Here is a 13,058-nt window from a genome sequence, read left to right as displayed (position 1 = left end):
TGAAGTGTTTCCTACCCGTGCTATTTACACATATACACTCTGCCTCTTCTCTCATTTTTAAATCTCACAGCACATACTGCCACATGACACAATCTGTACTTTACTGATTTACTTGTTTATGATACTCTTCTCTTTTCAACTGTACATAAAGATTCATAAGGGTTGGAATTTTTTGTTTTGTTTCTTTCATTGCTCCATTCCAATCATCACCTACACAACTGTTGAGCATATTATAAACACTCAAAAAATCTTTGTTGGGACAATGGATATTTATAGAAATTTGGTGTAAACATCAACACCCCCCCCCCTTTCTTGTTGACTAGGTAAAAATAATGCCTTGATTCTAATAGTCTTTGGTTGTAGGTAGTAAAAATCCTAGTCAAATGGAAAATCTGATGCCAGGTGTTCTTTTATTGGGAATCCCTTCTAATGGGTAAGGTATTCTGCCTTCACATAAATTCTTTTAAAATATAACTTTGATCAGCTCTATAATTTCTATGTAGTTGTATTTCAGAAGAGTTTCCTGAGAAAGGAATATCTCTCATCATTCCCCTTTGAAGGGAGGTTGCAAACACCACTACTTTCAGAGCCAGTCAGGTAGTATAAATATATGAAATGGCACGTGCAAGACAGGACATCAGGATAGAATTAATGAGACCTAGACAAGGAGCCTAGACTCCCTCTACCATTCTAGACGTGCGTACACACAAACGCGCTTGTGTGTGTTTGTGTGTGTGTGTGTGTGTGTGTGTGTGTTACAGACACTGTGAAGGATAAATAAAACATTTTCCAAAAGATTCCGGTTACAGACCATAGGCCCCTGGTTTGCTGCTAGGACTTTTTGCAGACCAACCATGAAAATTAGGTGCATTACATTTAATCTTCTCAAATTCCTCACAACTGTTCCATAGAGCAAGTACTTGTCATTACCCCCATTTTCTTCAGGTAAGGAAACTAAGGTTTAGTAGGGAAAGTTGACTTGTCCAAGGCCTATAAACTGCCCTCCAACCCCCTTACCCTCCAGCACTGGCAAGATGCAGGACCCCTCAAAATCTGTGCTTCTACTTTGAGCAGCTTCCAAAATCAATGTCATACCATCGTTTACTTAGTGATAGAAACTGTCGTAAAAAAAAATGCAGCTGCAATATAACTTCCCGTGAAATAATTAATATTTGATCATTCCTTCCAACAAGCAAGAAGATATAAAAATCACGTACTTAAAAAAGGTATCACTTGCACTTAAAGCCTCAGACTTTACTTTGATTTTCCTGAATAATGTATTCTTGGGCTGTGGTCACACAAGGTCTACCTGATTGCAAGTATTTTAGTGGGGAAAAAATAATAAGTTGATTCTTCTTGCTGTCTCTGTGGCATTGCTAGCACAATATGATTTATATGTTTCCTAAGCACTAACTATGCTATATTGAATTAATTAAGGAAAAAATTAGAGAATAGGAAAAATTAACCATCTAACTAAAAACTGAAGTATATTTTGCTTTGTATGTGAGGACAGTCTAATACATCTAAAATGAATTATATCAATATGTCTTATTAATGGTTTCAAAATATATTTTTGTAATTATTTTTTACCAAGAAATCAATCTATCCAACATTTATTTGTTTTGAATTTTTGTCTTAGTTTCTTCTTAAATTGAATGTGACCTATTAGAGTGCGGGGCTAGATTAAAGCTAGGCACAGTATGCGTATAAGAAAACAGAGACAAGCTTAGTCTTTTGTGTGGGGAAGGTATTTTTAAGAGCAGTTATTATTGGATGTGTTTAGGTACTTGATCCAAAAATGCAGTCTGAGAGTTCAGCTAAAAACTATTTTTTATCTGCAATATTTGAAAAGGAAATGTTCAGAACAAATCCAGAAATTTAGGAACATGCAGAAGAGTAAAGAAGTTGTCAGATAAAGCCTTAGTTTACAAAAGTAAAAAAGTAAACAAACAATCTCATAACAGAGGTTTAGCTCTCCAGTTTTTAATCAAGAAGGCTACTAATCAGATGTTGGATATGATACCTCGTTAATATATAGATATGCAAAGAATTCATATTTTCTGTGAAGTATTTAAATTATATTTTGTTTTATGAGTAAAACAAACTGATCTTTCCAACTTTCTATTAAAATCTTTCAAAGATTGCTAAGTGATTAAATGAATTTTGTCTTTTCTATTATCTGAAATTTGGAGTTATGTTTTTCACTTTTTTAAATTTCTAGGATTATATTTATTTGATATAATAAAATCCAATTTATACATAAACTTCAGTTCATCAAGAGATAGTGAATCTTTCTTCTCTCTTTTTTTTTTTTTCCTTTTTTTAGACAGCAGTTTTCAGGGACTAGAAAAAGCTTCCTTTTTTAGAATTTTGAAGTGACACACAGAGAAAAGAAATTTCTCTGACTTGTAAATTCAAAATTTATTTTTGGCAACACAGCCTGCAGTTAAAAATTGAATGTCCCTCATGAATCATTGAATTACAAATGCAATACAAAAGTCACATACAGTGACTCCTGCATTTAATGTATGCTAGAAGCAGATCAGCTAAATGTAGGTATAACACTAATTAATAATAGAAAGTAGCTATTATTAATTGTGTGTGTCTTCTACATGAGACACCATGCAAAGCACTTACATATCACAGGAAACATTATACCATAACAATGTTCTGTAGTAGGTGTCATATCCCAATCCAAAAAAAAAAAGGAGAAGAAGAAAATGAGGTGTAGAAAATGTAATCAACAATTACATGATAACAGTTAGTATGTATTGAAAACTAGGACTTGGAGCAGGTATGTAGTATTCCAGTATTCATGTTCTGAAAAATCATGTGTATGCCTTTTACTGAATTTGAGTTTATTGCTATTAAAATTTAGTACAGTGTTAGATTCAGAATTTTCTCTTTGAGCTACAAAATTGGCATAATAGCCCCAGGATTCTGTATGAAAAATTCGATATGAAAAATATATGAAATTTTATTTCCTATATGAAAATAAAATTAATAATTGTAAGCACTTTAAAGCGATCCTCTAAGAGAAAAACTCTACCCTCATTTGCCTAAAATATATATAAAATAGAAAAAAATCAATATTTGAAATAAAGGCTTTTAAAATAATAGCTGTTGTTTGGGATAGCTAAAATATAGGGGTATGTACATAATGTTGAAAAAAATTAGTCAAGATACTTTTTTTTAAACCAAATTGATGAATTAATTGAATTTTATATAATTGTTCTTAATAGTAATATAATTAAGCAAGTAGTCTTTTATTGGGTCTTGAAGGTCAATAGACAAAGACAAAGAAGGCAAAAAAAATGCATTCCAGGAGGAAATAAAGTCACAGAGTTTATGTTTCCTGGGACTACAGTAACAAATTACCATAAACTGAGGGGCTTTAACTTATTTTCTCACAGTATTGGAGGCTATGAGTCCAAAATCAAGGTGTCAACTCCCTCTGAAGCTTCTAGTAAAGAATCCTTCTTTGCCCCTTCCAGCTTCTGGTGGGTGCAGGAATTCCTTGGTGTTCTTGACTGGTAACAGCTAACTGTAATCTCTGCCCCCTTTTCACATTGCCTTTTTCTCTGCGTGTTTCTGTGTCCCAGATCTCTCTCTCCTTATAGGAACACCAGTCATTGGATTTACAGTCAGCCCTAATCCTGTATGACCTCATATCTTAACTTAATTGCATCAACAAAACCTAATTTGCAAATAAGGTTAAATTTACAGGACCTGGGTAGACATGAATTTGGAGAGGGATGGGGACACTATTTATCCAAGTACATAGAGATAGAGATGAGTCAGGTCATGAAACTACTTGTTTTCTAGACTTTGTAGGTCGGATTTTATATTGAAGATAGTGGGAACACATAAAAGTATTTAAGCCAAGAAGCAATGTGATCAAACTGGCATTTAGAATTGCCTCTTGGTCAGCAGAGCAGAGAATAAGTAAACAGGAAAAAAAAAAAAAAAGCAACATGACAGGTTTGGCTCTTCAGTAGGAGTAAGAGTGAAGGAGTTTTCAAGAATGATCCAAAATATCTATGAGGCGTAGTGTCATTCCCGAGTCAAGTAATACAAGAAGAGCTGATTTGGGGGTAGGCAGGCGACTAAGGACAATGTGGTGAGTTTCATGGTAGAATATCACTGTTATTTAAGTTTAATACCATATATATATATACTTTTTCAAAGTCAAATAATATCTGGAGGGTACAAATTTAAATACACACAAACACAGCCCCCACGTATCTCCATCTCACGTCTCTAAGATTCTTAACTTCAATTCTTTTAGCCATTACTTCTTGTGTTTTCTCCCTTATTTAAACTTAATCTATGTCTTTCTGTTATATTAAAGGGCATTTTACCTTTCACATTCTCTCCCTTACTTCTCTTCCACCCATCCTTCTGCTATAATTATCTTAAAATCGCATTCAGTTATTGTGATTTTAAGGCAATTTTATTGCCATTATTATGCCTATGTAAATAATTTCCACAACTAATTCAAGTAGGAGTTTCCTATAATAGTATTTCCTTTTATTGTACAGATTTCTGTTTTTCCAGAATTTTATTAATTACCTAATAAATTAATTTACTTAATTATTTTTAAAACTATGGGAAATCTTCCGATCCACTCCAACAGTTTGGTAAAATTCCATAATTTCAATTCAATTATGGTGAATGGTCAAGAGATAATTTATTATTCTTATTTTTATTTTCTTCGAATATCTCATTTTCCTCTGCCCTCCACCTCTGATCTGTACCAGCTTCTTATAAGCCTATTTTATTGTTTTAGCTGTTGTTCTGGGATTTACCTCTACTACCACCTTAAAAATCCAGAAGAAAAGAGTGATCAAGTTCCCTCAGAAAGAAATAGCATAAAACCCAGAACACAGATGATTATTAAATTGAGTGTAGGTGGAACATCTGTTCTAAACTAAAAGCTGGAGGTTAAGGATTTGTGTACATGCAGTTAAATTTCCACATGGTGTTGAGGGAAGTTCAGGAAGTTGAAGGAGTATCCATTTAAAGGATACTCCAAAAAATAAAGGATATATTTTTTGGAAAATTGGAAGAGAATTTATCTGTTCTGTGGGTGTGACAGGATTGGTTCTGGATCCTGGAGGAAGTAACATAGGAAGTAACATTTCTTTCTGAGGGAACTTGATTAGAAATGAGGGATCAAAGGAATATGGATAGTAATATATGGAAAACACCACCACTCCCTCAATTCCAGGCTCCTTATGCAAAGTAGCTTCCCACATTATCAGGGAAACACATTAGGCCCCTGAGGCTTACTCCTGCAGCTGACTTTTCCCAATATCGTGCCAAAAGGTAGATTATCTAGCGACTAGTAAATTCCCATGTAAACTGTTAGATAAAGCATCTCCAAATTATCTATGAATCAAATGATCTAAAAAATATTGTTTAAAATATTATTAATGTGGTGGTTTTACTGAATTTGCACCAATAGTTGATTTTCCCCTAGAGTTCAATGTGCTCATTGAGTGCTCTAAATTATTTTTAATAGGGATATATAACCATATTATATATATATATATATATATATAATATATATATATATATATATATATATGAATTGACCAACTTAACCCTTGATAGATCTAGATTAGATCTATATATCTATCAAGGGAAATGATTACGTTCCAAAGTCATTGGTCAATTCATTTGTGAATATGGTTAAACTTACTTTTTTATGGTTAAACTCTTTTAACTATTAACTTACTTATATGTGAAGATGAGAATACTTATGATATTTGTTATCCTTATTTGAAGATTGCTTTGCAATTTGGACCTGTAGTCACCATTTCACCAATTGTATGGTTTGCATATCTACCCATAATTATACTTAACTCTACTGTGTAATGAGCTAATTTATCTGCCACGTGTTTTCTAAGTATGCCAATTTTGCAGTAGATAGTTTCACGTTGCACTCCATTGTATGCTTAGAGAGCAAAATCTTTTGGTTAACCAAGATGTAAGAAGAATTCTGACAGATAAATTGGGAAAACTCACATGAAATCTTGCATTACTTCCATGAAAATAAAGGAATTATATTTACATCAAGAAAGCAATGGTTTTATATCTTATTATTTTATTTAAATAACAAGATAATACATTAATCTATCGGAGAATCTCATTTGAATTTTTCTTAATTGCAGGCCATGGCCCAGAAGGAAGATATGGAAGAAAGAATCACGACCCTTGAGAAGCGTTACCTCAGTGCTCAGAGAGAATCTACCTCCATACATGACATGAATGATAAACTAGAGAATGAGTTAGCAAATAAAGAGGCCATCCTACGACAGGTTCAGTATCTCCATCTTGGTTTTGTTCTGGTCCATGTGTGTGTTTTCACCATTCTCACAAAATATGTAGTAAATAAAATACAGTATTGGTAATCAATCATTCTCTAACATTTAGGATGGAGCCAACTAAACATGTGATTTTATGTAATTTAGAAATTTGTCTTAATAATAATAAAAATAATGACTAATATTTACTTTGAATCTAGAAATGAACCAGAAACTGCTCTAAACAGTTTAGATGTATTATTACCTCCCTTAAATTTAACCACCACACGTGAAGTAAGCACATTTATTATACGAGGGACACTTTCCCAAGGTCACATATCCAGTAATTGCCAGAGTCTATAAAGGAAGGCTATGTTTATTCTGCTCTATAACAGGAGTGGGCAAACTATGGCCCTTTGTGCCAAAACTATGGCTTTGTTTTGTAAATAAAGTTTTAATAAATCAATAGCATACCCATTTATTTAATCATTGTTTATGACTGCTTTTGTGCTACAACAGAATCAAACTGTTAGAACAGAAACTACATTATACACAAAGCCTAAAATATTTACTATCAAGCCCTTCATAGAAAAAGTTTGCCAACTTCTCCTCTAAAGCCTAGAGTCTTAACCATTGTGCTACATTACCTCTCCATCTCCAGCTAATGCATTCTTTTCAGTCTTTTGCTATAATGATATATCTGAGGTCTTAGTATTGAGTTGTATTCCATTTGTCCAAGTTTATACTCACTAGTAACTTCTTTTCTTTTTGCTGTCATTGGTAAGAGCTTTTCTATTTTTAATGTGCTGAAGTTTATTAAGGAATATATATAAGTGATATATAAAAACACGAGGACAGTAATCTTTTTGCACAGTAGGTGTGGTAGTAATAACTGATTTTAAGTCTAGAATAATGGCCGACACCCAAAATTCTTAATGACTGGTGTTAGTTATCCTAACTGTGACTCTTTAAGGGTCTCTTTTTTCCATCCCAATTTCAGATGGAAGAGAAGAACAGACAGTTACAAGAGCGGCTAGAGCTGGCTGAGCAAAAGTTGCAACAGACTATGAGAAAAGCTGAGACCTTACCTGAAGTAGAGGCTGAACTGGCTCAGAGAATTGCAGCCCTGACAAAGGTACTGCAATAAAACAATTGTTCAATCTAGATATACAAATGACTAGTAATCAAAATGGAATCTATAAAGATTTTCTTTAGGCTTTAAGAAAATTAAATTTATTTAATCTTTATTATATTGGTTTCTTTCTAGATGAATTTTCATATTATACATATCTTAAGCTGATGTGAATGATTAATATATGAATGTGATGATCTCTTTGCCTATTTAAACATTAACAAAAACAAAATTTCATTGTCCTTATAGTTAATTTCCATGGTAGTATTTCCACATAGGAATAATTACCAAATATTAACACATAATGATGATATTAAATATGTATATACATGTGACATAATTTACATGCTTAACATAAATTGTTTGGTATTAGAAATACAACCAATATCATAAGAAATTGATTCCTTTCTGACTAAAGTATGAAACATTTGTTAGAAGTTATATTTGTAGAAGTCTAAAGTTTAAAGGCTTTAAGTGGTCAGAAAGGGGCTTTAATAATTGCAATTTCTTCTGAACCAATTAAATTCAATAGTAATGTGAAGAATGTTAAAAATCATTGGCCATGTTATAGTGTTTTATCCATTGGATTCTGAAACTCGCTGCATATTTTAGAATTTTGCATCCATTCTATTGTTAAAAAAACTATTCTTACCTTTCAGTCAAATGCAAATGGCATTGCTTCAAAGTGTATATGCGTGTCATTAGAAGTCTAGATTTTGTTACTAAAAAAAACGTGTCTAACTTTTAATATCAATTAAAAATATACACACATTTTAGATGTTCACAGAATCATAACTGTGTGCTCTTTTCCACACCAGTGCAATAAGTGGGTAAAATAAATATGTGAACTACAAAGTACAAATGCTGACATTGGGGATTAGTCAAAACAATTGATGCGGCCGTGTAAGAATAGGCCCACATACTTGCTTTCCTGAAAAAGTAAATGGAGAGAAAGACTAGATTGATGCCTGTTTGTTAAAATAGGGTAGTTAATCAGGTAGTGAAAAGGCAAACATTGGACAAAGTAGAGCAAGTTTAGAAAGTATTGGAATAGTTGGTTGTCTATAGAGTACTGGAGTAACTAACTGAATTAAACTGTAATCAAATTAGGGTGATGTTACAATCTGAATCATTCTGTAGTCACAGATCATGCTATTTTGTCAATTATGGAAACGTGTCATTTCTAAGATAAAGACAAATTTATCATTTAATTTGAGAAAAATTCTCTAAATTATATAAAAATGTGCAACTGTAGTACTAGTATTTTTTGTTTCTTTCAAACACCTTTTAAATTACTATAATATGAACTAATAATGCATACATATACTTTTCGTTTGAGAAACATGAGTCATTTTTATAAAGAATTATCTTATTGAACTGAATTATTTTAGGCAAAGTTAAGTGAGTGGCTAAATAATAAATTTAAGTTTTAGAAAATTTTACTGTAAAATAATCATCAGTGTCATCCTGAGTATAAAACAAAAAAAGTATGGAATCCCTCCCAAAGAAACACAATTTAGAATTCAGCAAATAATTACCCCAAATTAACCTCTGATGGACTGACAATAAAACATAATTTAAAATATACTGGGTGAAAAAGGGGAAGGGATTAAGAAGTACAAATTGGTAGTTACAAAATAATCACATATGTGAAGTACAGCATAGGGAATATAGTCAATAATATTGTAATAACTGTGTATGGTGTCAGATGGGGACTAGACTTAGTGGGGTGATCACTTCATAAGTTATATAATTGTCTAACCACTATGCTGAACACCTGAAGCGAATATTGAATGTCAACTGTAATTGAAAAATAATAAAATATAATACTTTAAATATTCATAAGAAACCTTAATTTAGAACATTTTCAAAAACTTGAAATAGGTGTCTCATCTTTTTTGCCGTTCACTTGAGCCACTTGAGCTCTTATTTTGATACATGTATTCACTTTTGCACTCAAAATAATTTCTTCAATTTACTCCTACCTAATAATAGATTGCTAGAACTCCACTTTACATGGACACTTTTGATTTCTTCATTTTTCAGTAGAGTTTTATTCTTCTTAAAAAAAATGTTAAAAATACTGGAATTTATTCTGCTTCTCCTTTCTACTACTTTTACTTCTGGCTGGCTCTATGTCAACAACATTATTCCAGATGTACAGTTTTTATATTATTGTTTTATTTACTTCATTATACATGCTCCTCCAGTGCTGAGACTTTTATCCCTCTGCTTGTAACATTTTATAACGTTTGAAGATCACTCTTTCATTTGTTCTCCCAAGTTTTATGGCTACAATAATATATTTTTTCTTGTTCTCTGTACTCAAGACCTTTAGGGACCATCTCTAGAATCTTCTTTATTTGTTGAATTTCACTTCATTTTCATTATCTCACTATTATTGATCACCATAGTCATTTTCTACTCTTTAATATATTTTTCAAATGGATAGTCCCAGAAACAGCACTTTTTTTTTTTTTTTTGAGGAATATTTTTTCCAGGACCCATCAGATCCAAGTCAAGTCGCTGTCCTTCAATATAGTTGTGGAGGGCGCAGCTCAGCTCCAAGTCCAATCGTCTTTTTCAATCTTTACTTGCAGGGGGTGCAGCCCACCATCCCTTGTGGGAATTGAACTGGCAACCTTGTTGTTAAGAGCTGGTGCTCTAATCAACTGAGCCATCCCACCACCCCGACTCCTTCTATTTCTGACTACTCACTAAAGTAAAACGATTTCTGCTTAACTTAAACCTGGGCTCCCTTCTTCTATATTTTGAATGGTGTTCTTAACAATCCCTCAGACATTTTCTTTTATTATCAGCTGTCTATTTATTTTTTCTCTTTGGACCTCCTCTACTTAATTCTCCATTTCCAAATATATTTATGCTTTTCGCAAAACCATTTTTTTCTGTGTCATTTCTTGTAAAACTTCAGCTCATTTGAAATTTTCCTGTGTCACATTAAAGAGTAAACACAAGGTAAACCCTATTATCACATCAAGGAGTATAAAAAATAGCAGCTTGTTCTTGTATGACCCTAGTATTTACACCAATTGCTTAAACTTAAGTCCTCACAAGGCTAAGATGAACATAAATCAATAGTGGTTAAAACTTGATCCCAGTGTTTGTTTAAAAATTATTTTTGAATCTGTTCTTTGGTTGATAATAACTATCTCTTTCTCCTCATGTAGGGGTGTGTGTGTGTGTGTGTGTGTCTGTAGATAGGTATGTAAAGCTCATTTCAGGCTTTTAGAAAGTCAGAAGTATGGCTATAAATAAAACTAAATTAACTTTTGCAAGTATATATACAATTAAATAATAAAGATATCGGGCTCCCAATCCTATGATTTATGATGTTTACTTGTTTAATTAAAATGCATATTCCCTCAGCAAGGACATAACTCATCTTGAATTCCATAAGGTATTTCATTCATTTTTAGTACCAGTAAAAGTTATCAGCAATGACATAGTAATTTAAACATGACAGAATTCTTGTTCATTCTCTGAAGTGAATTTTCATGATGTTTGGTGTCTTTTCACCAGTTAAGATGGAAACAGGTAGAAGTTTTTTAAGGACCTTGAAAGACTTCCTGGACTTTACTTGTATTTTTGAAGAAGCGGTTTTAGAAATTGAAATATTTATGTCTTGACTGCCTTGAATCAGTTACCTGATAAGTTTTCATACCACTAACTGCCTTTAAATTATACTTCTGAGAGATTATAGATAACCTTATGAATTTAGATTATATAATTTCAACATTTTTACTTGCTTACTGTATTCTTAATTGAATTCTAAGTTTTAAATGCTATCACAAAACCATTTTATGGTATTTGAGTACTATGGCAGTTTTCTGCAATGCTTCTGGTTGGAAATTTGAGGAGAAAAATTGGCTATTTTATGTCTTCATTATTTCCCCCATTTATGAAATATCAGAAGGAAAATTTTATAAAATGTAAATGTTGGACTATAACTTGCATAAGCATACCAGTTAAATGTTAAATGTTATTTCATAGATTCAGTTGGAATTTGTTGCATAAAAATATTACAAATACACATGGAGCAATACATGAACAGGGTACTATTTCTTTTCAGGTATTGCATGACGTATTTATATATAGCTCTATATTTACATAAAGTTTCACTGTTTTAGAATAATCTTATAAAATGTAATAGAATATGCTCTGGAGTTAAATTTTGTAGTCCTGACTTAGGATACTTTTGATGTTATAATTACTTAACTTGTAATTATGATTGAAATGTTGATATAACTGTACATGTAATCTGTGCATAACATGCTAATACAATTCAGCCATCCGCAATGTCACATGTGCTGAACACTCTGTGTCTGTGGTAACCTGACAGCCACCTCCAAACATGTAACTACCCTTGGCACTGGGGAAACTTTAGCTCAAAAAGGCAATATGCTGCCTGTTCTGTTTAGGGCAGTATTTTGTTTCCATAGCAACATATCAAAGCAGAAACAATTTTGGAGTGGTCACTAGTGTCATTCAGGAGGGTTCACAAATACGTTTTCTTGCCCTCACAAGCATTATTATCACTTCAATCATTTGAGGACTTTTATCGCATTCATGTAAAATTTCAGATTAAGACTGGACCTGAGAATAAGTTCTAAAGTTCAAGACCTGCAGCCATAGTATATTCAGAAAGAAGTTGTGTTGTAAATTTGCTGCTGTTGCTGAGGAAACTCAATCCTGCTCGAATTGAATACTAATAATAATTAACGCTGTGCCTTAGCGTTTTCTCTGATTTCTACAGAGTTGTGGTCATACTAAATTTTATTCCAAATTTATTTCACCTGAGTCATTGCCATAGCATAGTCCTCAACACTGAGGTACATTGTTTCCATTATTTTTCAGTACTATGATAAACAAGCAAACCAAAATACAAAACTTTTAACAGTCTGTCAAAGACATATTCTAGTGTTTGCTTTCTCATAATTCCAATTATTACATGACTCTTTCCGAGTTGCTTTAATTCATTCTGTAGTAGTCTTTCATCGCCAGCCATCACTAACCTTCCATACCTTAGGGTGGTAGCTTTTTATTTGAGCCTATCATTGTTTTTCAATTATAACCATTAACTGCATCACTTTCACCAGATACTGGTGTAGTCTTTTCCACATAAAATTCTGTCTGTTAAAGTATTAAATTTGCTGTCACACTTTTCTTTTAAGCATTCTGTGCTATGTTCTGTTCAGTGTCAGTGTCTTTAGTTCTGATTTTTCAATTTTGTCCCTCTCCTTTTCCTTGACTTGTTAGTCTGATCCAACCTCTTCTACCTCATCAGATGATTATCAATATGTTATGGAAGCTAAACTACAAGAAATGATCTCCATACGTAGGAAGGTAGTCCTACTGGACTTTACTTTCTATTGCTAAATAGAATCCATCTAAGTTTTTCTTTTCATTTATAAAAATTCTGTTACTTTTATTTATTGATAATCAACCATCTGTGCAATTCAGTGCTTCAGGAGCTTAAGATTGGACAATGGCAGGTTTGTGTTCAAACCATGCACAGTCTGCATGTTACATTTGGCTGATTTCATTGCTCATAAATAACTCCAATATTTTGCTGATGCTTGGATGTAACAGGCCTTTGT

At 32.6% G+C, this 13,058-nt stretch overlaps 1 protein-coding gene across 14 annotated transcripts in view; it reads left to right on the top strand.

Moving 5' to 3' along the window:
• Positions 1 to 13,058, top strand: part of PPFIA2 (PTPRF interacting protein alpha 2) — a 463,335-nt gene that overhangs the window by 343,489 nt on the left and 106,788 nt on the right. For 7 of the 14 annotated variants that reach the window (XM_081060602.1, XM_081060596.1, XM_081060605.1 and 4 more), the window contains 3 exons: positions 6,177 to 6,323; positions 7,309 to 7,443; positions 12,718 to 12,804. In XM_081060602.1, the coding sequence (XP_080916728.1) occupies positions 6,177 to 6,323; positions 7,309 to 7,443; positions 12,718 to 12,804 (369 nt within the window). The remainder of the gene's footprint in view (positions 1 to 6,176; positions 6,324 to 7,308; positions 7,444 to 12,717; positions 12,805 to 13,058) is intronic. The other 7 variants (XM_081060606.1, XM_081060601.1, XM_081060609.1 and 4 more) reach the window with 1 other exon arrangement.

Source organism: Rhinolophus hipposideros (genome assembly GCF_964194185.1).
Source record: "Rhinolophus hipposideros genome assembly, chromosome: 9".
Lineage (NCBI taxonomy): Eukaryota > Metazoa > Chordata > Mammalia > Chiroptera > Rhinolophidae > Rhinolophus > Rhinolophus hipposideros.
This window is presented reverse-complemented; position numbering and strand designations above follow the sequence as displayed.